Source organism: Hyaena hyaena, unplaced genomic scaffold, assembly GCF_003009895.1.
Source record: "Hyaena hyaena isolate Hyena2069 unplaced genomic scaffold, ASM300989v1 scaffold_192, whole genome shotgun sequence".
Lineage (NCBI taxonomy): Eukaryota > Metazoa > Chordata > Mammalia > Carnivora > Hyaenidae > Hyaena > Hyaena hyaena.
Window position 1 is genome coordinate 847,189 of NW_024080825.1, and position 23,863 is coordinate 871,051.

The 23,863-nt window shown below is 49.8% G+C and overlaps 2 protein-coding genes across 6 annotated transcripts; both read left to right on the top strand.

The window, feature by feature from the left end:
• The first annotated feature begins 497 nt into the window (after positions 1-497).
• On the top strand, positions 498-13,160 carry SMARCD1 (SWI/SNF related, matrix associated, actin dependent regulator of chromatin, subfamily d, member 1). 5 transcript variants are annotated; one of them, XR_005530077.1, is made up of 15 exons: positions 498-826; positions 1,491-1,678; positions 1,961-2,003; positions 2,095-2,217; positions 2,688-2,810; positions 3,865-3,981; positions 5,243-5,344; positions 5,639-5,800; positions 5,897-5,994; positions 7,964-8,099; positions 9,720-9,842; positions 11,198-11,299; positions 11,426-11,619; positions 11,980-12,058; positions 12,562-13,160. XR_005530077.1 is itself a non-coding variant. In XM_039241381.1 (13 exons), the coding sequence occupies exons 1-13, from the start codon at positions 650-652 to the stop codon at positions 11,477-11,479; spliced, it is 1,548 nt and encodes a 515-aa protein (XP_039097312.1). In that variant the 5' UTR covers positions 498-649; the 3' UTR covers positions 11,480-13,160. The 5 variants fall into 5 exon arrangements, 1 of the variants encoding a protein (XP_039097312.1); XR_005530075.1 differs by having other exon boundaries at positions 11,426-12,409; XR_005530076.1 differs by having other exon boundaries at positions 11,426-12,058.
• A 2,763-nt stretch (positions 13,161-15,923) lies between these two features.
• GPD1 (glycerol-3-phosphate dehydrogenase 1) lies at positions 15,924-23,291 on the top strand. The gene is made up of 8 exons (XM_039241465.1): positions 15,924-16,576; positions 17,077-17,254; positions 18,035-18,175; positions 18,747-18,885; positions 19,187-19,299; positions 19,893-20,126; positions 20,270-20,376; positions 21,381-23,291. The coding sequence occupies exons 1-8, from the start codon at positions 16,536-16,538 to the stop codon at positions 21,475-21,477; spliced, it is 1,050 nt and encodes a 349-aa protein (XP_039097396.1). The 5' UTR covers positions 15,924-16,535; the 3' UTR covers positions 21,478-23,291.
• Positions 23,292-23,863: the final 572 nt, after the last annotated feature.

The following is a 23,863-nucleotide window of genomic DNA, read 5'->3' on the forward strand; positions in this document are numbered from 1 at the left end:
TAGGTTTTAAAGTTTAGGGACAAAGTTGGGTTCAAGTTCCAGCGTGAGGTAGTTATTGAGGCACTGTATCTGTGGAACGAGCTCTGGGCTATGAGCCAGAAGATCCGGATTCTGGGCTTTGGCTTTATTAGCAATAGCTAACTTGGTTGATCTTTGCCAAGTCATTCACTAAGATCAGCTTTCCAGTTTGTAAAATGGAATAAACGATGCATTCTCCTCTTCGACGACCTCAGGCTTACAGCAATAGAAAAGGAAACAAAAAAGCACAGCGCTTTGGAAAGTTAAATCTATTGCGCCTACATGAAGCCGTTTCTCCATCAGCCCCGTCATCAGAGCGTTGAGGTTGAGGTGTGGTCCCCCTTTCCAGGGCCTCGTCTTCCTCCCGTCAGCCTGGGGGCGCCCGCTCACAGGGCCTCTCTATCCCAGAGTTCTTCTCTATGGTCTTCGCTCCTGGACCGCGAAGACGGGAGGGAGTGGTCAGTAGGCCTTTTCCGCTGTCTCCCCCCTCTAGCCCACAGTCTCGCTGCCCTGAGCCTCCCGTGCCGGCCGGCCGGCCGGGCGGACAGGCGGGCGCGCGGGGGGCGCGAGGGGGGCGGGGGGAGTTCCGGTTCCGGTTCTTTGTGCAGCTGCAGCGGCGGCTCCGGGGAAGATGGCGGCCCGGGCGGGTTTCCAGTCTGTGGCTCCCAGCGGCGGCGCCGGAGCCTCAGGGGGTGCGGGCGCGGCGGCTGCCCTGGGCCCAGGCGGGACTCCGGGGCCTCCCGTGCGAATGGGCCCGGCGCCGGGTCAAGGGCTGTACCGCTCCCCGATGCCCGGAGCGGCCTATCCGGTGAGTGGGGCAGGAGGAGGGGCGCGCGGGCTGGGGGCGGGGCCGAGCGGGGGCCTGGGAGTGACAGGGGTGGGGGAGAAGTAGGAGGGACTCTCCTGGGAGGGATTTGGACCCTGAGCGGGGGTGAGGGGAGGCAGTGCGGAGGAAGAGAAGGGAGGCGGTTAGCATCCTCACCTTCTCCTGGGAGCATTGTTTCCGTTGGGGAGTCAGGGTACAGAAACAGCGTGGATGAAGTGGGGCCAAAGGTGGGCATGTGGGAACTGGAGTGCAGAAGGGCTAGGGCAGCTCTAGTGCCCAGAGGAACACAGAAGGTGTAGCTAGCAAATTGAGGTCAGCTTCTAAGGAGACGATAGTTCGCAGTACCAGTTGAGTAAACGTGGGACTTAGAGAAGAAGATGCCCAACGTGTCAGATACAAAATAGACTGGGAAGAATTTAAGTATAATCTGGCTATCTTTTAGCTTGGGGGCTACATTCTCCTATAAAACTGCAACTGGAGTACAGGAACCTCCAGTTATTTGGATTTCAGAAACAGGGCTCTCCCCATTGTGTTCCACCCCACCCCAGCCTGTTTCATTGAAAGAACTCAGGCATCTCTCACTTTCTCTTTCTTGGTGGGGTTAGTAGGGAAGTCATGACATCTCTGGGTCCTCTCCTCTCTGTAGAGACCAGGTATGCTGCCAGGCAGCCGAATGACACCTCAGGGACCTTCCATGGGACCCCCTGGCTATGGGGGGAACCCTTCAGTCCGACCTGGCCTGGCCCAGTCAGGGATGGACCAGTCCCGCAAGAGACCTGCGCCTCAGCAGATACAGCAGGTCCAGCAGCAGGCGGTCCAAAATCGAAACCACAAGTAAGATGACCCTGGGGTAGGGGAGGGAGGGAAGGGGGGAGGGAGCCCGTGAGGACACAGGTGGTGGGAGAACCTGAATCCAGAAGTGGTGGTGCTGTGTCAGATGGGTGCTCATTCTTCAGAATGCCTCACATGGGTGGGGGTTGGGGTAGGCGGAGTGTCTTTGATTTGAGAGACGCTTTGCAGTCCCTTCATTTTCCTACAAATGGAGATGCTGACCAGTCTGTCTTCATGTTCTGGCTAGTTCCATCCCAACCTGATAACAGTATTTATTCCAAACAGTGCAAAGAAAAAGAAGATGGCTGACAAAATTCTACCTCAAAGGGTGAGTCCAGGATGTAGATCTTGAGGATGTGCTGAGTTTGGAAATAGAGATGGTCAGCTCTAGATCTCAACAATACCTTTTTGTTCCTAAGATTCGTGAACTAGTACCAGAATCCCAGGCCTATATGGATCTCTTGGCTTTTGAAAGGAAGCTGGACCAGACTATCATGAGGAAACGGCTAGATATCCAGGAGGCCTTGAAACGTCCCATCAAGGTAATGCAGGAGAGTGCTAGGCAGAGCGCCAAAGGAAAGGACTCGGGAACCTTCCATAGGCTTAGGATGGGAAATCAAAGGCGCAGCACGGCTCTCCTTGGCATTTAAATTATATCTCTCCCACCCGCCTACGAACTGAGAATTACATTAGAACTGAACAGCAGAGGGGGAGGGGCTTTTGATATCTCTTGCACCAGAAATATACCCTGTCCCTGTTTTGTTGTAACTCCTCTGCCCCTCTGGGAACCTGGCACCTTGCATGACTTTGTCTATTTGCCATCCTAGCGTATGCACATGCACTCAGGCCAGTGGACTGTATTCTTCTAGATGGAATCTCTATCCCCCCAGCCCAGGGACTGGGTAGATAGTAAGCCAGTCTGTTAGGAGTAATCTGGGGGGTTGGGGAGATTCTTGTCTTAAATATCAAACCACTGAAGCCCCGTCATTGGTCCTGTTTCTGCTTTCCTCAGCAAAAACGGAAGCTGCGAATTTTCATTTCTAACACTTTCAATCCGGCTAAGTCAGATGCCGAGGATGGGGAAGGGACGGTGGCTTCCTGGGAGCTTCGGGTAGAAGGACGGCTCCTGGAGGATGTGAGTTCAAAGTCCACTGTGGTTGACATCTAGGGTGGGAGCTGCCGGGAGCAAACAGTGTTGTCTGGTCGGCAGGAATCTTGACTGGTGCTCACAGCTCCGGTTGGGAACAGCAGGGAGAGTGTCACTGTGTTCCCTGCACTAAAAGACAATGGTGCTTTGTGTCTGGCTCCCACAGCTTGGCCCTCGCTGTGGTATCATATGGAGAACCTTATTGTTCTGGGATTTGATTTGTTGTTTACCTTCCTCCTGATGGTGCTGGCCGTTGGACTTTGCCTCTGCAGGTTATTCAGTTTTTGTTTTTTGTTGCTTTAAAATCAAGTGACTTTGCACTTAGCACTTGAAGACATGCTTTCCTCTTTGAGTCCTTGAGGTCCTTGATTCCCACTGTGGTATCTCTGCCTTCCCAATTTTCACTGGAGACCTTTCATAGTTTGAGTGGGATAGTTTTCTTTGCTTCATGGGGAATATCAGCTGACAAGTGTTAGCCTCATACTTCCCATCCCAGAAGCTCCTTGGGGAAGCTCACCTTTTATTCCCTTATACTCTCTGACGGTCTGTTTTTAGCTATTCATAAGCAAGCTAATTAGAATGCATTTTTGAAGGAGAACCGGGGCTCTGTGTCAGAGCTTCCTTCTCTATATAGGTCCAGTCCATCTGCTGGTGGTATCATTCCATCCAAATAAAGCTGTTTTTGTTCTGGCTGCTTATTGCCTGTGATTCATTTCCCCTCTAGAGTCAGACTTTTCTCTGTTCAGACTCGCTTTGTTATGGGCAATGGTTTGACTTAACTTGCCTCATTTCCCTAAGGGAGATGAGGTGGGTAGGTCAGTGACCCTGTACATGTTATAGGCTGCTTCTTCAGGGTTCTGTGGCTACCCTGACTAGCTTAATACCTACAGACACCTGCTTTGTCATCTCCTGAGAGAGATTCAGAAGACATTTTTGAGGGTTTTTCTACCCCACTGTTGTGGGTTACTTTTTTTATGGGATTCTTGTCATGAAGAATTTCTTCTGGTCTTTTCTAACATGACCTCTCCTCTCTCTCCTCTAGTCAGCCTTGTCCAAATATGATGCCACCAAACAAAAGAGGAAATTCTCTTCCTTTTTTAAGTCCTTGGTGATTGAACTGGACAAAGACCTCTATGGGCCAGACAACCATCTGGTAGAAGTGAGTAGTTCTGTCCTGTAGGCTTTGACTCCATGACTGGAGGATGATGAGTGTGGAAGCCAAACTTTAATGTTTAGGGTGAGGGGGAGGTATCAAGAGAGGCTAACCCCCCAGTATCCAGTACTACCATTGCAGTTGGTACATTGACCTCCAGGTGGCACTAGCTGTTTAGTTCTGGTACTGTTTGGACCCAAGAGCTCTTGCAGTCTGACTTGTCCCACCTTTTAATGTTATCCTGATTGCTGCCTCAAGGGAAATTCTAATAGAGGCCTCTTATACATCCCAGGCCATCTCTGCATCTTGCTTGTTAATAATGGTGAGATGTAGTTATCCACACTACTCATACTTTTTCCTGATAGCAGGTGCTGTAATTAAGGGGGTTAACTAATAGAGTTCAAGTCCTTGCAGGATTACCTCTATAGATAGATCTGGGACTTTCTTTTGGTCCCTGCTTAGGTTCACGTTCCACATCATTAAAAATCCTTTGTTATAATACTTGGTTACACAATGTTCTGAAGACTGTGTTAGCGACAGTGTTCTTTGGGGTAGAGTCAAAACAGAATGAGACAGTCCAGCTCTCTAAATGAACTTAACCTGCTCCTTTCTTTGCCAGTGTAGCCGCAGCCCCTTAACCTCAACCACTAAGAGACATGGGAAGGTCTTTACCATCTAATAAGGGAAGTAAGTCATAGAATCAATAGAAATTTGTAAATATATTTAACTGGACTTTAGCAGTAGAGTATAGTGGCTAAGAACATGGGCTTTAGTATCAGACATGCCAGACCTCAAATCACAGGGCCACCACTTAGTGGTTGTTTGACCTTGGGCAAGTTACTTTGCTCTTCTAAGCATTAGTTTGCTCATCTGTAAAATAGGTTTAGTTGTGCCTATCTAATGTGGTTGTTGTGGAAATTAAATGAGATAATCCCAGATAAATATCTTAGAAGTCTCTTGTCCATAGTAAGTATTCAAGGAATGATAGGTATGTTGTTTTACTATGCACACATGTGTTATCCATTTTGTGGATAAAAGTACCAATGAAAATTTAGGCTAATTTAAATGTGACCTTATACAGAATCAAAGGGCTATAAACAGACAGTATTCCCAGAGCTTTATGTAGTTTTAAAAAATGTCTTATGCTATTGCTCTTTTCAAATAGCCTCAGTAATCAAAGTTGAATATTCAGTCATTACAGAAGCTCTTCCCTCCCACCCCAGCTCTTCCTGTGGGAGAGCTCCCCCTGACATCTTCCTCTCTGTAGTGGCACAGGACCGCCACTACCCAGGAGACGGATGGCTTCCAGGTGAAGCGGCCAGGAGATGTGAATGTACGGTGTACTGTCCTACTGATGCTGGACTACCAGGTATTCTGTGGTGAAGTCAGGGGGTCCAGCTTTCACAGCCACATCCCATCGGCAGCCTGACATGTAAAGGTTTAAGTCTAGTTGTGGGTAATTTGTCACCAGACTATAAGCTCCCTAGATATAGGGATGGAGTCTTAGCCATCTCTGAGCTCCTCCTAGTGTTTTTTGGTCCCAGAGAAAGCACTACATTAGTGCTTGTCAAATGGCTTGAATGTATGACCCTGCTAAAACACCCCAAAATGCATGTAGTCCCAGCTCAGTAGATTCATCCCTGTATTCTTTGGCTCTCTGCAGCCTCCCCAGTTTAAATTAGACCCTCGCCTGGCTCGGCTCCTGGGCATCCACACCCAGACCCGTCCAGTGATCATCCAAGCACTGTGGCAATATATTAAGACACATAAGCTCCAGGACCCTCATGAGCGGGAGTTTGTCATCTGTGACAAGTACCTCCAGCAGGTAAGAAAAGGAGCCATTCTTTTGCCAAAGACCAATAGAGTATTAGTTTTGTGCTCAAAATGCCAACTTCTTAGCTGCTTTTCTTCTTTCACATAGATCTTTGAGTCTCAACGTATGAAGTTTTCAGAGATCCCTCAACGGCTCCATGCCTTGCTTATGCCACCAGAGCCCATCATCATTAATCATGTTATCAGGTAAGCATGTGTATGAGAGGCAGCAGTGTGCTGGAGTGGGCTGGCACCAACTTGCATAAGACAGTTGTTAAGTTTTCAGGAAGCAGGTTGTCAAATAGCAGTTATTTAAATTATATATAAACTTATAATTTAATACATTAGAGTGGGGCACCTGGGTGGCTTCGTTAAGTGTCCAACTCTTGATTTTGGCTCAGGTCACGATCTCACGGTTCTGGGATTGGCCCTGGGATCAAGCCGTGCCTCGGCCTCTGCACTTAGTGTGGATCCTGCTTGGGATTCTCTCTTCCCCCCCTCTCTGCCCCTTCCCCACTCATATGTGTGTGCTCTCTCTCAAAAGAAATAAACATTAAATAAAGTATAGTAAAAGTGAGAATAACATATACTCAAAAAACTCATCATTTCTCAATTATTTTATTACATCTTACTAGTATTATGTTTTTGAGGTTATTTATATTTGTTGCATATGTGTAATGGAAGTACTAGGCAGTTTCCCCTGCTATCCAAAATGTGAGTGTTCCTGTGGAAACTTCCATAAACTGAAATGGCATAAAACAAAAAAGTGATTTCTGTTAATTGTTATGGAAAAGATTTTGAGCATCCCAGACCCCCACAATAACCTCTTTTGCACAAAATATGATGAAATAAAGCACACATGCTCACAGATACAATTCCAAGCTGGAGCAGCTTGGTGCTGAGATGCTGAGGCCAGTTCCCGGAGAAGGAGGCTGGTGGTGTCACCTGCTGCTCAGGGTGTGTACTGCCTCTATAATGCTGCTGCAAAACAAATGCTGAACGCTATTTTTGCTTTCTGCCTGTTTTCATAAATAAAATCCTCTTCAGAAAGACTAATGTAGGCCTTTCACAAAAGCAAAGTGGCATAATATGAATCCAAAAGCAGGGGATACCTGTGTTACGATGTCTTACTGCACATTCCAGCTCCTTGATCAGTGACCTAATGTTAGGAGCTTAAAGTCAACCACGTTGAGAATATTTAAACCACAGAAATGAGAAGCTGCTACAGATTGGCTTTTTTTTTTTCCTTCTCTTTTGGAGAATTAGTCATTAGACAAATACCAGCTCATTGCTGACGGGCTACCACCTCTTCGGTGGATAGTAAAACATTCCAATCTGAGACTCCCAATTCCGTTCTCTCTTTCCACTTTTTTGTTCAAAAGATGGATGGGCAAGGCATCTCAGCAGTTAAGGAGTGAAGGAATGCTCTTTTTCCTCCTCAAAGCAGCAGGTGGCTGGCTGTAGTCTCTGCTTTCTTTCCATTACTCCATATTAATTCCAATAAAGGCCTTCTTTTCTTTATATGAACCATCACTTAGCCAATAGTGACTCTTCCAACTTATGTGTTGGTTCATAAGCTAATCTGTCCTGTGTTCCTGTGTGTAAGGTTAAGCTACTTTTTACTTGACTTTATATGGCATGTGTGTCTGTCTGTCTGAGTAGGCTCCATGCCCACCAACACAGGGAGCCCAATACAGGGCTTGAACTTACAACCCTGAGATCAAGACCGGAGCTGAAATCAAGAGTCAGACTCTTACCCAGCTGAGTCATCCAGGCACTTTAGTATGTGTTCTATTAGAATTTATTTTCAGGTCAATTTTGGTTTAACAGATATATAAGATAGTAGCGGTTTCCTTTGGGGGGGGAGAAACTTAGTTTTCACTGGATATTTTTTTGTACCATTTGAATTTTACCATTGATTAAAAAGCAAAACAACTTTGTTGAAGTTTAGATATAATAGGTCACACACACTTGAAGTATAGTTTGAGACTTTATCAAATGTAACACCATGTAGTAGCTGCCATTGCAAAGAAGGTACAGGAAATTTCTGTCACGTGGAAGTGCTCTTATGCCTTTTTGTAGTCAAACTCTTCATTCTTGGGCCTTCTTCTTGACCCTGTGTAAATAGGTCTTAGGGGACAAGCCCTTTACCAGGCTCCTTTGGTTTCCTCCCCAGTGTTGATCCGAATGATCAGAAAAAGACCGCTTGTTATGACATTGATGTGGAAGTGGATGATACTTTGAAGACCCAGATGAATTCTTTTCTCCTGTCTACTGCCAGCCAGCAAGAGATTGCTACTCTAGACAATAAGGTAGGGGCCCCTGCCCAGGGTAGCTTGGGTGCCATCAGCCTACTGTCACAGCTTCTAGGCTGTCTTTTGACTCTTGGTGTTCATTCAGAATGTATTAACACCTAATATATGCCAGGTGCTGTGCTTGGTACTGTTTGGAGCTGAACAAATGGTAACTGTTGCCCTTTCTATTACTCTCCTCATTAGACATGGTTCATGCAGGTAAAGCCAAAAATGCTCTGAGGAGCACAAAGGAGAACAGGGAGCTTTCCTGGAAGAGTTGATGCCCCAGCTATATCTTGAAGGACAAGAGTTAAGGAAAGGGGAGAAGAGACCATGGTGCTTAGGGGCGTGGGAGGCAGAGGACGTTCCAGAAAGAGGGAACAGGGTATGTAAAGGTCGAAAGATGAGAGTGAGCCTGGTGTTCAAGAAGTACAAGCTGTTTCGTGTGCTAGATATATCTCAGGGTGCTAGCTACGGGATGGGAAGTTTGGAGAAAAGAACTTGTATAGGGAAGCAGGAGCTTAGGCATGAAGAAGCTTTGATACAGGGAAAACCGGTTTGTATTTTGTCCCAAAGACCGGAGGAAGTGATGTGTTTTTTGCATTTAGAATGATCACCTGCAGGAAGGTGGAGAGTGAATTCTAAGAGGGTTAAATCTGGAGGCAGGAAGCCCAGTTAGGAGGCTAGTACAGTAACGCATGTGAACTGTGTTGAGGACCTAAACTTGTGGTACTGACAGTAAGGATGAAAATAAGTAGACAGATCTGAGAGGCACCTAAATGTAACTGAAGAGATTTGGATACTGTTGCGATGGGGATGGTGGGATGACGCTTGAGGGAAAAGGAGGCATGACTGCCAGGTTTTTAGCTTTGATGAATAGTAGTATTTATTCAGATTGGCAATGAGTACAGGAGGAGAAGTGAGCATTGGGGAAAAGTAGTGAATTTCGTTTTGGAGAGTTTCAGGTGCCTTGAGAAGTCAGGCAGTTGGATTGGTTGGAGTTTAGAAAATGGACCCTGGTCTGCCGACTGAGGACTCCCTAACTTTTCAGTGGTAATGGAATATATGCTAATGAATGAAGGTGCCAGGAAGAGTATAGAGAATGAGGAAAGGGCAGGAAGAAACCCCCCAGACTATAGCTTTGGAGAGAGCTGTCTGTACCACTGCTTTTCTAGCTGAGTGTTTTTGGATCCATTTCTGCTGTGGATTAAGTATTCACCATGTATCTACCCTGTAGTGGACACTGTGGAGACCTGAGGGAAAACTGTACACACCTGCTGAAAGAATGCCGAGTGCTGGAGCAGTTAGAGCTCTGGGCAGCACTCTGGACCTAGGTTGGGAGTGGCAAGCACATGGAGATGTCAGTGTCTGTCATTTAACTTTGCATTTCCCAGTTTGAAAATGTTATGAGCTTGGGGCACCTGGGTGGCTCAGTTAGTAAGTGTCCAACTTCGGATCAGGTCATGGTCTTTGGTTCATGAGTTCGAGCCCTGCATCGGCCTCTGTGCTGACAGCTCAGATCCTGGAGCCTGCTTCAGATTCTGTATCTTCCTCTCTCTCTACTCCTCCCCCACCCATTCTCTCTCTCAAAAATAAACATAAAAAAAAAATGTTATGGGCTTCTTTCTCTTCTTTCAGATCCATGAGACAATAGAAACTATCAATCAGCTGAAGACCCAACGGGAGTTCATGCTGAGCTTTGCCAGAGACCCTCAGGGTTTCATCAATGATTGGCTTCAGTCCCAGTGCCGGGACCTCAAGGTAAAGAACCTGGGAAAGGTACAAAGGGACTTAGGTCAGTGGGGCACATATTTGCTTTATTTCTGTAGCATCTGGTAGAAGAGCCAGAGGGGGAAGTGAAGGACCAGGTTTTCTTTAGCATGTTCTAGGGTCCATTTTGCAATCAAGTAGGGCATTGGAGGTAGAACCATCAATGTTTATCTAGTACCTACTATGAGGTGTTACTGTGTACCATATTGTAGGGGATGCAGAGTGGAAAATTAGATCTCTCCTTTCCAAGCAGTCTGCATTCTGTTTGGAGAAAGTAGGCTAACAGGATTTATTTGTTTATTTATTTATTTAAAATTTGAGGGTCTAATGGTTTAATTCAATGATTCATGAATCAGGCAGCATCCCTTCCGTAAATAGGCACTCTGAGCACTCTGAAGATTGTACAGAATGGAAGATTTTGATAAGCAGGAGGAGGGTGGAGCAAGGAAGTTCTTAGCAAAAGTAAAGAAAGGGTTATTTCAGACCAGGTCATTTTCTTTTGTGGGGAAGGGAACAGACTGGTATGGTTTAAAAAGTTGTAAACCATGTAAGATATTATCAGAACTCACCACTACCAATGAGGTGATTCAAAGGAGAAGGGAGATGGATGAGGCTAGAGTAGCTGGGGAGTGCTCCATGGTGAATTTGGGATTTGAGGTATTTCTCAGAGAGGGGAGCACTGTAAGCTCAGACAAGAAGGTGGAAATGAGCACTGAATGAGTGAAATGTTCTCTCAGTGTTCTCTTATCCTGTGGTGACTGTGACTATGATTCTAGAGGCTGAGCAGAGGAACAAGGGAAGAGAGGTGCCAGAAAGGATCCCTGAACAAGGCAATGACTTGATGGCAGGAGGCGACTTTGGTCGTGGTGGCAGTAATTTGCTAGGGCTGCCATAGTAAAGTACCCCAACCGGGTGGCTTAGACACCAGGAATTTTTATCTGGAGGCTAGACGTCTGATGTAGCACCAGCAGGGCTGGTCTCTTCTGAGGGCCGTGCGGGAGAACCTGTTCCGGGCCGCTCACCTAGCTTGTGATAGCCTCAGGCCTTCTTGGTGTGCAGATGGTGTTCTCCATGTGTCTTCACATCGTCTTCCCTCTGTGCACGTCTGTCTCTGTGTCCAAGTTCCCTCTTTTTGTAAGGGTACCAGTCATTGTTGGAATAGGCCCACCCTAATGACCTCATCTTAACTTGGTCATCTGCAGAGACCCTACTTCCAAATAGGTGGCATTCACAGGTACTGGGGGGTTAGGATTTTGACATTTTGGGGGGGATACAATTCAGTCCATAACGGGTGTGAGGGAGGGATGCAAGTCTTTTCTCTTCTCTTCCCCTCACGTATCCCCCAGACCATGACTGATGTGGTGGGTAACCCAGAGGAAGAGCGCCGAGCTGAGTTTTACTTCCAGCCTTGGGCTCAGGAAGCTGTGTGCCGATACTTCTACTCCAAGGTGGGTGCCTGGGCATGGGAAACTGACGAAAACCAAAGGGTCTGAACCCCTGGTGGGGGTCAGTGGTATTAGGTACCAGCTTCTGGTTTGTCTCATCTTCTGCTCCCTTCACTATTTTCTCCCTAGGTGCAGCAGAGACGACAAGAATTAGAACAAGCCCTGGGAATCCGAAATACATAGGGCCTCCCTCACAGCCCTGATTCGGCTGCACCGATTCTTACTTGGGCCCTGTGCTGCCTGCCTCATAACACCTGCCTTGGTCTTGCTTGGGGCCTTCCAGGGGATGCTGTTGGTTCAAGGACAACACCAGAATGAAGAGGGTCTCACATTTCTGTCTCATAAGACACCTATTACCCTCTTCTCCCATCCCATCCCTTCCTGTCCCCCAGCTTCCCTTTGCCCCACAAAGTTCCCATGTGCCTCTACCCTCCCCTGGTCTACATAGGACCTCTAGATAGTATTAGAGAGAGAACCTGTAGTGGTAATCAGTGCATTGAATGGATTGGGCCTAAGGCCAGGTGGTCTTCAAGGGGACCGGCTACACTGATCCTGCCCTTCAGAGACCCAGGAGTTGGGAACTTCAGCCCCTTCTCTGAGACTCAGGCCTGGGGGCACTCTATAAGCTAGTTGATCTTTGCTCTCCTGATAACAGAATCCAATTTCCTTCCTTCCCTCCACAGGTTTGGAGCACACTCCTCCTTCACTTGTTGCCCTCTAGCACTAAAGGAACCCTGGTTCTTGGGCTCCCCTGAGCCCCAGGTCAGTCCGCAGCCCTCTAGATTGGCCTGCCATCTCAGTGCTTCTCTTACTCCCTCGTAGGGGGTCCACATCAGTATTGGAGTTTGATCTGTAACTGTTGCTCCCTCCCAGCACACTCCCTATAGCTGCTCTTTATAGGATTCCTCTCCTACTGATCTGTCCTAATTCAGGGCATTTGGGTGAGGAGGATCTTGCCTTTCCCTGTCAGAGCTCCAGGGATCTAACCTTGGGGTGTTGTCATTGCCAGCAGAGGCTGTTCCTTCCTGCTGTTGCTTAGAGGTGTGACTCATTTATTCACTCCACCCTGCCTCCCCCATCCCTTCATGGAGACACAGGCCTGAAATCAAACGGGTAAAAGCCCTGGGCCATCCCTGTCTTCCTGTTCCCTGTCTGCCCAGTTGACACCCACTGGTGACTTCTAGGGCACTGAGGAGTGAAAGCGCCTAGGGCTGGCGAATAGCTCTGAGTTGGGTTTGTGACTCTTCCCTCTCCCTGCCTCACAGGATTGTGACTCCCCAGCCCCTGCCCTCAAAGCTTCAGACCCCTCAGGTAGCAGCAGGACCTTGTGATCTTGGCCCCTTGGAACTGAGATGGTTTTGCATCTTTCCAGGAGAGCCTCAGATTCTTCTTCCAGGTTGTATCACCCCGAGTTAGCATATTCCAGGCTCGCAGACTCAACATAGCTGGGTGGGAGACAGCTGGGCACAGAGGGGGAATTCCGTTCAGCCTGGGCTCTAAACCCACAGAACTGACAAAGCCCCTGCTTCCCCACCCACCCCGTCCTCAGGCTCCTGCGAGCACATCCTCCAGCCCCATATCCCTGCCTGTTCCACGCTGGGAACAGCAGAATTTTCTCCCCATCTTCCCCTTCCTGCCATTAACCCACCTCTCCCTTAAAAGGTTCTTCCCACAGGGACACTGGACAACCTCTGTCCTTGGGGGCTGGAACCATGAGAAGGAAGCTCAGCACTCCTACATAGTGTCCCTGTTGAAGATAACTGTTTTTATTAACTGAATTATTATGTTTTTTTCATGGACCAAAATTTTTTTTGTACTGTCCCCTTATTGATGTCACCCAGTTTTAATAAAAGAATCTTCTGAAGGATGGGTCCCCCTGCCTACTGAGGGAGAGCACTTCCCTGAGCTCTTTCTCCAAATACCATTAGACATGCTCATGGTGTTTATTCATCTTATTTGACAAATATTTATTGAGCACCTGCTGTGCCAGCTGTGGTGCTAGGGGTATGGTGGAAAACAAGGTTTCTACCCTGCGGACGTCAGGTTCTCACCTTAGAGCTTGCACTTTCAGCCCAGTGGTCCAAGCAGGCCAGGGGCTTTTGGGATTATTGGGCTTCCTCACTGGATCTGAGGGTCCTGCCCCCGGCTCTTGTCAGGGATATATTAACAAGACCGTGGCACTGCCATCCCCCCTAACTTTCCAGGCTCCCCATTGCACTCGCTGGCTCCAGAGCACTGCCTTTGAGTGCCTGTGATTCATTAGGCTTGATGCTCTTGAGCCACCTGTAGAGGAGTTCCTCTTCTCAGGGCTCCTATCTAGGCAGGGCCTGCACAGCTGAATATTGTGTTCCTTTGCCTGCTGTCTCTTTAAGGTTCCACTTTCATGGTCCTGAGTGAGATTTCAGTTCTTAAGACCTGCACAGAGTGCTGTGTTGTCCTCTCTGTACTAGATTATCAACCCCTCAGCAGAGTTGAGAAGACTGCTCAGGATTGATCCCCTGTTAGCAGAAGCATGAAATTCTGCAGTTCCCTTCAAAATGTGCCTGCTTCCCACCTAGTGCCATTATCTAGCTTGGTTCTACCCTCGGTGGGGGTTTAGAACGTACAATGAGTGAAACTGCAGTCCAAAGTTGTAAAAAAACAAACAAAAAAAACTTCGCCTCCATGGATGGGAACACCCAAGTATTGCCTGCATCCAGTCAGACCCACCAAGGATGCAACCTGTTCCCATTTTGGAACTTGGGGGTTTATCAGACTTGAGTAGGGAAAACAAGAAAGTGTGGGGTGAGAACTTGGAGTGGAAAAAATTGATGTCAAGGACATTGAAATGGCATCTGTTTTTACCCAGGCTAATTACATGTGTAATGAATGGCTGATGAACCATTATTAATTTCAAGCAAATAATCTACAGTTCGCTCTTGGGAAAAGAGCTCTACAGATAACTTCCTGTGAGGAGCCAGTTCTGAATCTGCACACTCTTTATTCATATATAAATGCAGAAACTCTTTGTCTCCAGATTTAGTATGATTTTAAGGGCAAAATGAAAGAAGGAAGCATTTAGGCAAAAACAAGGGGGGTTTTATGCATAAACATCCATTCTCCGGCATTGCCATCATATGCACCAGGGACAGAAGCATTCTTTCCCATCACCCGTAATCAGTGTTCCCAGCTGGCACTTGGCACTGGTGCCTTTGTCTCTGTGCCAGTGCAATAATGGAGTGATCTGTGGAAGGCTGGCTTTGTAGCAGGTGCAACTTTACTCCTAAGAGAGACCAACTACCAGCTTCGTGAATGTTCCCCTACAGGAACACCTTGGCCATGGTTGGGGTTGGGGGGAGGAAGGGGAATATGGTGGGCTCTTCCCAGGCAGTCCCTAGAACTTAGAAAAACCATTTCTGCACAGACTTGCCCTCGAGCCCATTTACCCTCGAACCCTTACACAGTGGTTGCGCACGGACTCCCCTCTGGCCCAGTGCTCATTGCTGTTGGCGGCCAGCAGTGGCCCAGAGGAATAAAAACACCCACTCAGCAATCTGCCAAACCAGGAGGTCAGCACATGAGCAGACACTGGTGTCTGCCCTCTAGGCCAAGGTGCAGAGACAGCTGGAGTGTTAGAGCCATTTGTCCCACTGCAGATCAGCCTAGAAACCAGAGCTGCTTCTCTTAAACAAATGGCTGTGGATGATGTAGGGCCCTGAACTGTTCAATGTGTTCAATTTTTTTTTTTTTAATGTTTACTTTTGAAAGAGAGTGAGCAGGGGAGCGGCAGGGGGTGGGGAGGTGGGGGAACAGTAGATCTGAAGCGGGCTCTGTGCTGAAAGCAGGGCTCATCATGTGAACTCAAACCGTGAGATCATGACCTGAGCTGAAGTCAGATGCTTAACCGACTGAGCTACCCAGGTGCCCCTCAATGTATTCTTTCCAGTCTCTTCCTGTGCCTGAAATCACACACCCCACTTACTCTCAATTACAAGATCTGAGGCCACAAAGCTCCACAGAAGTTACAGCAGTCCTGTTTCCCCCGCTTCTGGCTTCTAGCAAACTAGCCAGTAACCTGAAGGAGCCCATAATGTGGTAGCTTGGAAACCCAAGAAAGACTTGAAGGAAGCTCAAAGCCTCTCAAGGATAGTGAATGCTTTAGCTGCCTTCTTTTCTATCCTGTCCTTCCTTAAACCAGACTCTGCAAGAGAATTGTAGGCCATTTGGCATCAAAGCTTTTAGCTTTGACTTTTCCCACCTTCTTTTCCTGGAAGACATTCAGGTGAGGATACTTTGGGGTGAGGAGAGAGGCCCAAGGGTGAGTCCCTAAGATGAAGACTGGGTAACTGAGATGACCTTGTCTCTCAGGGCTCCTGGGTCTCTTCTTATCCTTGGGCTGGGATTCCCCAAAGTAGGCCTTTACCTCTTATGTGGTCTTATCTTTAAAAGTGAGCCTGCATAGGGGCGCCTGGGTGGCTTAGTCAGTTAAGCGTCCGACTTTTGCTTAGGTCATGATCTCGCGGTTCGTGGGTTCGAGCCCCGCGTCGGGCTCTGTGCTGACTGCCAGCTCAGAGCCTGGAGCCTGTTTCAGAGTCTGTGACTCCCTCTCTCTCTGACCGTCCCCTGCTCACACTCTCTCTCTCTCTCTCTCCCACTTAGAAATAAATAAAACATTTAAAAAATTAAAAAAAAAAAAAAGTGAGCCTGCACCCACGCACCTCACTCAGGCAGCCCTGCAGTAGAGCTAGTGTGGGGCCAGTGACATGTAGTCTTTTGTCACTGCTAGAGGGTAAACCTGTAGAGCAGATCTTGGGGTCCTAGGAGGATATGTGGTGTGATTCCTACCGTGGAAAAGATTTGCTACTAGGACTGAACACAATTTATGCCAGTGCTGGGGGACAGAAGGGAATGAGGGGGGCCCAAGAAATCTGGGGTATTTCTTGGCAGATTTCAAAATGAGACCATTACAGGGAAGGAGGGCTGGGGCCAAGGGAAGAAGCTCACTAGCACCATCAGCTGGCTAGCCTAAAAAGAAAAGCAGGCCCTGGACTCTGCCCCATTCCTGCTCTCCACCTATCTTTACCCTTTTCTCCCCTTTCCCTGGCTTTGCCAGACTCCGTCTCCCTGGGCTCCTGCCTCCTCACCCGCCCCTGGAGGGCGGGACTTGGCTGCACCCACGTGTGGTGGAGTTATATGCTCCGAGCCCCGCAGAGAAGCTGGGAGCGCAGCACTGAGCCAGATCAGTTAGAGCAGTGGCACGATGGCTGGCAAGAAAGTCTGCATTGTAGGCTCCGGCAACTGGTGAGTGGCTCTGTCAAGGAGTATGGGGAGGGAAAGGGAGGTTCCCCCAAATACACAGGGCGTTAGGGAGAGAGGCAGACCCTGGGTAGAAAATGCCCCCTAGTTTCTGTTCCACCCCTGCTATCTTCTGTGCCTACCCCCACAGGACAGATGGTGCCCAAACCTTTTCCTGGCTCTTGCCTGCCTGGGCAGCTGCACCTGTTCACCAAAGGGAGGGAGCTTCCAGAGTCCTCTCTGCCTGAATAACTACTTAGGGTTGAAGGGTTGGGGAGATCAGAAGGCTGTCCCCCTTTTCTGGCTGCAAAGTGGAAGGTTAGACTAAGTCTCCTTTCTACTGCCAAAGACACACTTTCATGGTGGTGGGGGTCACAAGGAAGGTGGCAAGTAAATAATCTGGTGGGCTACTGTGCTATCCTGAGGTGGAGCATTGCCCCCTCCCCTGCCACCGTTCCCCACTCTTGCCCTGACTCCTCCCCCTTCTGTCTTCCCCCTTCCACCAGGGGCTCTGCTATCGCCAAGATTGTGGGTGGCAATGCAGCCCAGCTGTCACATTTTGACCCACGGGTGACCATGTGGGTGTTTGAGGAAGACATCGGGGGGAAAAAGCTGACAGAGATCATCAACACACAGCATGAGAATGTCAAATACTTGCCAGGGCACAAGCTGCCCCCCAACGTGGTGAGCCCCAATACCCTGGGAGAGGGAAGCGGATGGGTGCTTCCTGCTGAAGGGGGTGGGGGTTCATTTCAGCTGCTCCTTGGACTTGGGAAGCATTTTGCTCTGGGCACAGGGCACCTCTATGTAAAGTGCCCAAACTGCTCTCCTGGGACCGAAGAGAACTTGAACCCTCTCCATCCACACACACACACCCATACACTTATGGGCTCCAGGAAAGGGTGGGGGAGAAGACAAGGAAGTTGGTTTCCATGACACCAAAGACTTGGGGTCTGGGTAGCACCTGCCTCAGGCTCTAATCCTGTTACTTATTCACGGGTTATTAGCAGACTTGGAAGCTGCTCCTTGGACTTAAGGTCCTTAGTCAAATCCATGTGGCTTGTTCCCAACCTGGAAAGGGAGAGCAGGGACGACAGCAGGAAGGGCTCTCCCTTCCCAGTTGGTAGACTTAAGAATCAGGGTGATGAAATCCTACTTGGCCTCTCCCTCCTGCCAAGTCCAGGCCTCCTGTGGCCACCCTCACTGTCCCATAGCCAAGGGCTAGAGAAGCACTGAGATGAGGCTCCCAGGAGTCCTCAAGAGCCCTGGGCAACTGGAGCCAGAGAGAGATGACAGTGAGGGGGAGGGAATGTAGTGTTCCATTCCTCCAAGTTCAGGTCTTCCAGGTTAGATCACCCAATTGCCTTGCCTTCTCCTCCACCAGCCTCACACCTTAGCTTCTAGATCTCCTAAATGGGCTAGGAGAAGGCCATGAGGCCCATGAGCACTGGTTGCCCCCCACAGGTGGCTGTCCCAGATGTGGTCCAGGCTGCAGCAGGTGCTGACATCCTGATCTTTGTGGTGCCCCATCAGTTCATCGGCAAGATTTGTGATCAACTCAAGGGCCACCTGAAGGCAAACGCCATTGGTGTATCTCTTATTAAGGTACCAGGAACACTTTCATGTGGATGAGGGGCAGCTAACTGTTGTGGGGTCACGGTGGGGGAAGGGAGAACAGAAAATAGCAGAAGTAGACCAAGAGCTTTTTGGAGAGAAGAGAGGAGTTGCTTTGAGGAGGCTGAGAACTAGGTGCTGGGGGCCACAGGGGTGGGGAGGTTGGTTGGGGAGTAGTTAGCTTTAGAGGCAGATGTCTCGAGTTTAGGAGACATACAGGAGATGGCTGGGGGTATGAGAAGTGGGCTTGTGTGAGGAATGTGAAAGGAAGCTGGTTTGGAGCAATGGCTGGGACGGAAGTTGGTTTGGGGTACTCGGGGGTGGATTGTTTAGGGATGTGGAGAGGTAGGTTGGTTGAGGGCATATGGAAGAATTTTCAAATGAATTCATTTTCACATGCCATCTACCCTCCTCACAGCAGGCTTTGGCTGGGTTGGAATGGGGCAGGGCCTTTGGGGAGGGACACTGATGAATAGTAGATTTGGAAGGGGCAGGACTTCTGGGTGGGAAGCCCTCAGTTGGGCATAAGGGGCACCTGGCCTGAGCTCCATCCTGTGCCCAGGGGGTAGACGAGGGCCCTAAAGGGCTGAAGCTCATCTCTGAAGTGATTGGGGAGCACCTTGGCATCCCCATGAGTGTGCTGATGGGGGCCAACATTGCCAACGAGGTGGCTGATGAGAAGTTCTGTGAGACAACGATTGGTGAGAGCCCTAACCATCACCTACACGCGCAGTTTGTCACATCCCCTTTCTATGCTCCCACCCCCACCCCCACCTAGCCATCTTCTCCCCCATAAGGCAGGCAAAGGAAAGAAGACCCAAGCATCAGAGGTGAGGGAGGACTGGGACACCCACAGGGAAAGGGTGGCAGGTCCTGCTTAGGGCTGGTGTGGGAAAAGAATCCCCTCTCAGAGCTTTGCCTCCCTTCCCACTTTAGGCTGCAAGGACCAGGCCCATGGGAAAAGAATCCCCTCTCAGAGCTTTGCCTCCCTTCCCACTTTAGGCTGCAAGGACCAGGCCCAAGGAGAGCTTCTGAAAAAGCTGATGCAGACACCCAATTTCCGCATCACTGTGGTACCAGAGGTGGATACAGTAGAAATTTGTGGTGCTTTAAAGGTGAGAGGGGTGCAGAGGCATCCATGAGGTGGGGAGAAGGTCCTGAAGAGGGCCTGGCTTAGCTCTGAGTTTGTTGGTACACCTCACTCTTGGGCAATTGCTTGCCTTCCTCACTAAGTCCCCACATACACAGGAAGAATTGCAACAGCAAGGTCAGGGTCATTCAGGCCTGCCAATTATTCACTATCAAACACTGGAGTTCCCTCCTTCCTTTCTTCCTATAGCCCCTTGTAGGACATTCCTGTCCTTGCCTCCAGGGGCAGGGGGTTCAGGGGGAAGAGGAGATGTCCTGGGAAAGCACCCAGGCCAATGGGAGATAAGACACTTAGGACACCCAGGCAGGCAGATGGCCAGAACTCTGGATCTTGGAGAAGTTGAGGATATCAGGGATATGGAACAGAACAGTCAACGATGGGAGGGCTAACTGAACAGAATACTGGTTTTCAGCAAATGTTTGCAAAGATGGAGTAGGGGGCAGGGTTGGGGAGCCTACCCACTATATTTCACATGGCTGAGGGAAGGAGCATGAAGCTGGTGCTGGAGGGGCCTGCAGGAAGGGATCCTTTCTCACCTGTGACCTCCACTCCCCAAAGAATATAGTGGCGGTGGGAGCTGGCTTCTGTGATGGCCTAGGCTTTGGTGACAACACCAAGGCAGCGGTGATCCGACTGGGCCTCATGGAGATGATCGCCTTTGCCAAGCTGTTCTGCAGCGGCCCTGTGTCCTCTGCCACCTTCTTGGAGAGCTGTGGTGTTGCCGACCTCATCACTACCTGCTATGGAGGGCGGAACCGAAAGGTGGCTGAGGCCTTCGTCCGCACAGGAAAGGTGGGAGCCTGGGAGAATGGAGAATGGAGGGTGGACCCTTTAGGTGCCTAAGATCCCATCTCCTATCTGAGCCACAGACTCTCCACCTCCCACTGACAACTGTCCTCTGCCATTTCCATCCACCCGTCTTGTTTTCTTTACAGCCCATTGAGCAGCTTGAGAAAGAGATGCTGAATGGGCAGAAGCTGCAGGGGCCCCCGACAGCCCGGGAGCTACACAGCATCCTCCAGCAGAAGGGCCTGGTGGACAAGTAGGTGTCTGCCCCAGCCCCAGTGGAGGAGGGAACCACAGCCAGAAATGCTCTCCACACTCATGTTCCTGATCCCTCCTCAATCTGTGAAGTGGGTAGAGAGGGAACCTTGTATTTACAGACAAAGAAACTACAGCCTGGATAGAATCTGATCTGCCCGCTGTCCCCCAGCTAGTTCATCGACTTTGAACTCCCTCCAGTCTACTGCTCTTTGCACCACATTGCTTGGACCCCTCTGCATAGCCTCATTTCCAGTCCTTTCCTCCTGTCCTTTGCTATGGGGGCTGGAGCTCTGGGGCAGCAGGAGTACACTCAACTGACTGTCCCACCTCTCTATCCATCATCCCCAGTCTAAGCTGCTCCCTGGAAGCCAACATTTCTGTCCCCTGAATCTTGTCCTGGGTGCTAAGGTGTGAGGAGGACAGGCTCTGTGTCAAAGTGCTCCCTGAAAAGGAGCACAAAGACAGTGGGAGTGATCGGCTGATTAGAACAGAGCTCTATTGGCCTGAGAAAGAATCCTAGAGTAAGAGAGTATGAAACAGATTCAGAAGATCAGCTTATGGCTGGTCAGGGGAAAGCCACCAGGTAAAGGAAGCAGCCTGTATAAGAGGATGGGAAGAAGCAAATGCATTTATTGAGTACCTTCGCATTAATACATAATCACTTCTTCATTACTTTGTTATATTGGTCCCATTTTACAGTTGATGATTCTGAGGCTTAGAGAAGTTAAGGCTCTTGCCTAACTAGAACATAAACATTCATGCCAGGGAATCATACAGGTAAGTTCAATACAATGGGGAGCAGGGCAATTAACAGCCTGTCCCCAAACCCAGGACTAGGAAGTTCAAATTCTCAGCAATTGGAAATTGAGAACCAGAGTCAGCCTGAGCTCAAAGGTGGGAGAGTAGGGGAGTGGAGGGTTAGGAAGTGGACAGGGAGTGGGTGGGGGCAGATTGTAGGGGTATATTGGAAGGCTAATCTGGGTGTCTCCTTCCCCACTCTAGGTTTCCTCTGTTCATGGCGGTGTACAAGATATGCTATGAGAACCGTCCAGTGGGTGAATTCATCAGTTGCCTGCAGAATCATCCAGAACATTTGTGAGCTGGGTTGGGGCCAGGCCAGGCAGTTTCTTCACCCCAGTGGAGACAGTCGGAAGCTTGGGGTACCTGGCCACCAGGATCTCTGTGACTCTCCATGGAGCAGCCTCTTATGGAGGACAGGAGGCTGTGGGGCCCAACTACCTGCCTGGAGATCTTGAATCATCAAGCAGCCTATAGCCTCTTCAACCACATCTTGCCAGAAATGGAGTTGCCTTGTCCCTCTCCAAATGTGGGGCTTTCTCCTTGTCCTCTGGAGGGGGTAGAATCATGCCCCAGTGCCGTCTGCTTTGGGTGTATGTGTTGGGGGGAGGGTGAAGGGAGAGGGAGGCAAGGGCTGCCCACTGCTGCCTCACACAGACCAGGAGTCCTGTCCCCAAGCGCAGTTAAATGGCTAAAGAAGTACCTCAGCCACAAGAGGAATGAGGCAAGGGCTGCCAAGGAGGAGTCTGGGCTTTTGAGCCAACACAGGCCCCAGGGACCCCTTTGCTCTGACCTCTGCCAGGCCCCAAAAAGCATCAATGGATCTCAGTGTTTGTTAACAAAATACAAAGCTCTCAACCCCCTCCTAGCTTCTCCTAGCAACATCTGCGTCCTCAGAAACCTCTGGTCATTCCTTTTCCCCCCACCCCCAGGCTGCCCTGGCACCAGACTTGCTGCCATGCTGGCATCTCTGGCCCTGGAGCTTGTCATTCTCCCCAGGGACTTCCTAGCTCTTGCCAGCTCCTCCCCACCATGCATGACCTTTCTGAGCCTTCCCTCACCCTCTTGGCAAGCGCCCTCTGGGGAGCAGGAACCTAATCTGCTGACAGCTACACCTTTTCATAGATGGTTCAGATCACTCTGCTCCCTGTAACCTTTGTATTTGCTCTGCCTCTCTTTGGAGCTCTAGCTGGGGGGGGGGGGGGGGGGGGTCATTTGGGTGCCTCCGGCCACTATCTTCCCAAGGACATCCTTGGTTCCACCCTTTTTCTCCTCCCAAACCCTGTCCCTATTTCTCAGCTGCCCCCAGAGCAGCCAGGGCAGCTAACCAGCACCTGCATCAGGAGGCCAGGGGCCAGAGAGTAGCCCAAAGGCTAATCAGGGACAGGGAAGGAAGAGTGAGCAAGTCCATGTTGATGGCCCCTGGCGTTCCAAGGCCGGCTCCCCTTTGTCATCTGAAGGCCTTCTCCTGAGGTACTGACCACTTCTGGCACCTCTGGAGCTTGGAAACTCAGGGAGGAAAACATTAAAACCACCCTACCCTCTGTGGTGAGGGAAGAACAGGAAGGGGAGGAGGGAGTATGCTTTGAACTGACTTTGTTTCAGGATGGGTTGGCAGTCAGGGAATGTCACAGGTCAGCAGCCTGGGCCCCTGGCTATAAATAGGCCGTGGGCCTGCCACGCTCCAGCCATGTTCAGCAGAGGATCTCAGCTTCCTATGTGGCAGCACCTGGCACACTGTGGCTCCGCCAGCATTATATTAACTCATTCTTACTCTGTGCCAAACCAAGGAGGCAGGCTCCTTTCAGCCCCCACCCTCCAGGATCCACTGCCCTACCAGTGAAGGGCAGAGCTGCGGGCATCAGGCTGCAGGAGTGAGGGACGCAGCCACCCCAGATTTGGCTGGGCCCAGGTCCGGGCACTGACTGAAACCAGAGCTGCCTCCCCAGGAGGTCAAAGTGGGGACAGAAAGACAACACTTTCCCCTTCAGCGGCAGCTGCGACCTTGTTAGGTATCCCGACACCTTTGCCTACTTTTGTTCACTCCAGAGTTAACAATCTGGGCCTTCCAGTCAAGCCTACTACTTGTCTATTCAATAAATCGTGGTTTTTCCAGAAACAAGTTGGGGAAGGGCGCTTCAGTGCACGTGGCAGTGTGTATGCTGTGGTGTATCACTGCATGTATAGGTTTTCACTCATGCCACTGGGGGGAAAAAATGAAGAGGAAGAAAAAAAAATCCCTCCTCGAAAATCCTAGCCATTCTGGGCCTCTCTGCCCATGCGGTCGGTCCCTTTCTGCCCAAGTGGCACTCCCTTCCCAGCCCTTCCCAGCGCGTTTTTGGGTCTTCACCACTCCTTCTGCAAGCGGGGAGCTCACGCACAGGCCGGAAACGTTAGGCATCCGTCCCTCGTACCCATTCTGTGCCACAGCCAAACCTATCGCATTCTTCGCGGTCCAAGCTTCGCGGTGCCGGTCAATTCCTGAGTTCACGGGGAAAAGGGCAGCTTCAGGCTCTAGGGGGCGCGCGGCCCACCTCCAGAGGGCTGACCCTGAGAGAATCTACCAGTTGCTGGAGGTATCACCGCACCTAGGCTGGGGATTGGCTGACTCTGAATCCAAGAAAAAAGTCATCTTTTCTGTCTTGACTGTGTATCCTAAAAGTTCCGGTCTAGAGCTGGGTCGCCAA

Excerpts from the sequence above, each read along its gene's own strand:
- GPD1 (XM_039241465.1), top strand. The coding sequence starts at position 16,536 with ATGGCTGGCAAGAAAGTCTGCATTGTAGGCTCCGGCAACTG. Across the intron at positions 17,255-18,034 it reads ACAAGCTGCCCCCCAACGTG|GTGGCTGTCCCAGATGTGGT; the intron begins GTGAGCCCCAAT and ends TGCCCCCCACAG. Across the intron at positions 19,300-19,892 it reads AAATTTGTGGTGCTTTAAAG|AATATAGTGGCGGTGGGAGC; the intron begins GTGAGAGGGGTG and ends CACTCCCCAAAG.
- SMARCD1 (XM_039241381.1), top strand. The coding sequence starts at position 650 with ATGGCGGCCCGGGCGGGTTTCCAGTCTGTGGCTCCCAGCGGCGGCGCC. Across the intron at positions 5,995-7,963 it reads ATCATTAATCATGTTATCAG|TGTTGATCCGAATGATCAGA; the intron begins GTAAGCATGTGT and ends TTTCCTCCCCAG. Across the intron at positions 8,100-9,719 it reads TTGCTACTCTAGACAATAAG|ATCCATGAGACAATAGAAAC; the intron begins GTAGGGGCCCCT and ends CTCTTCTTTCAG.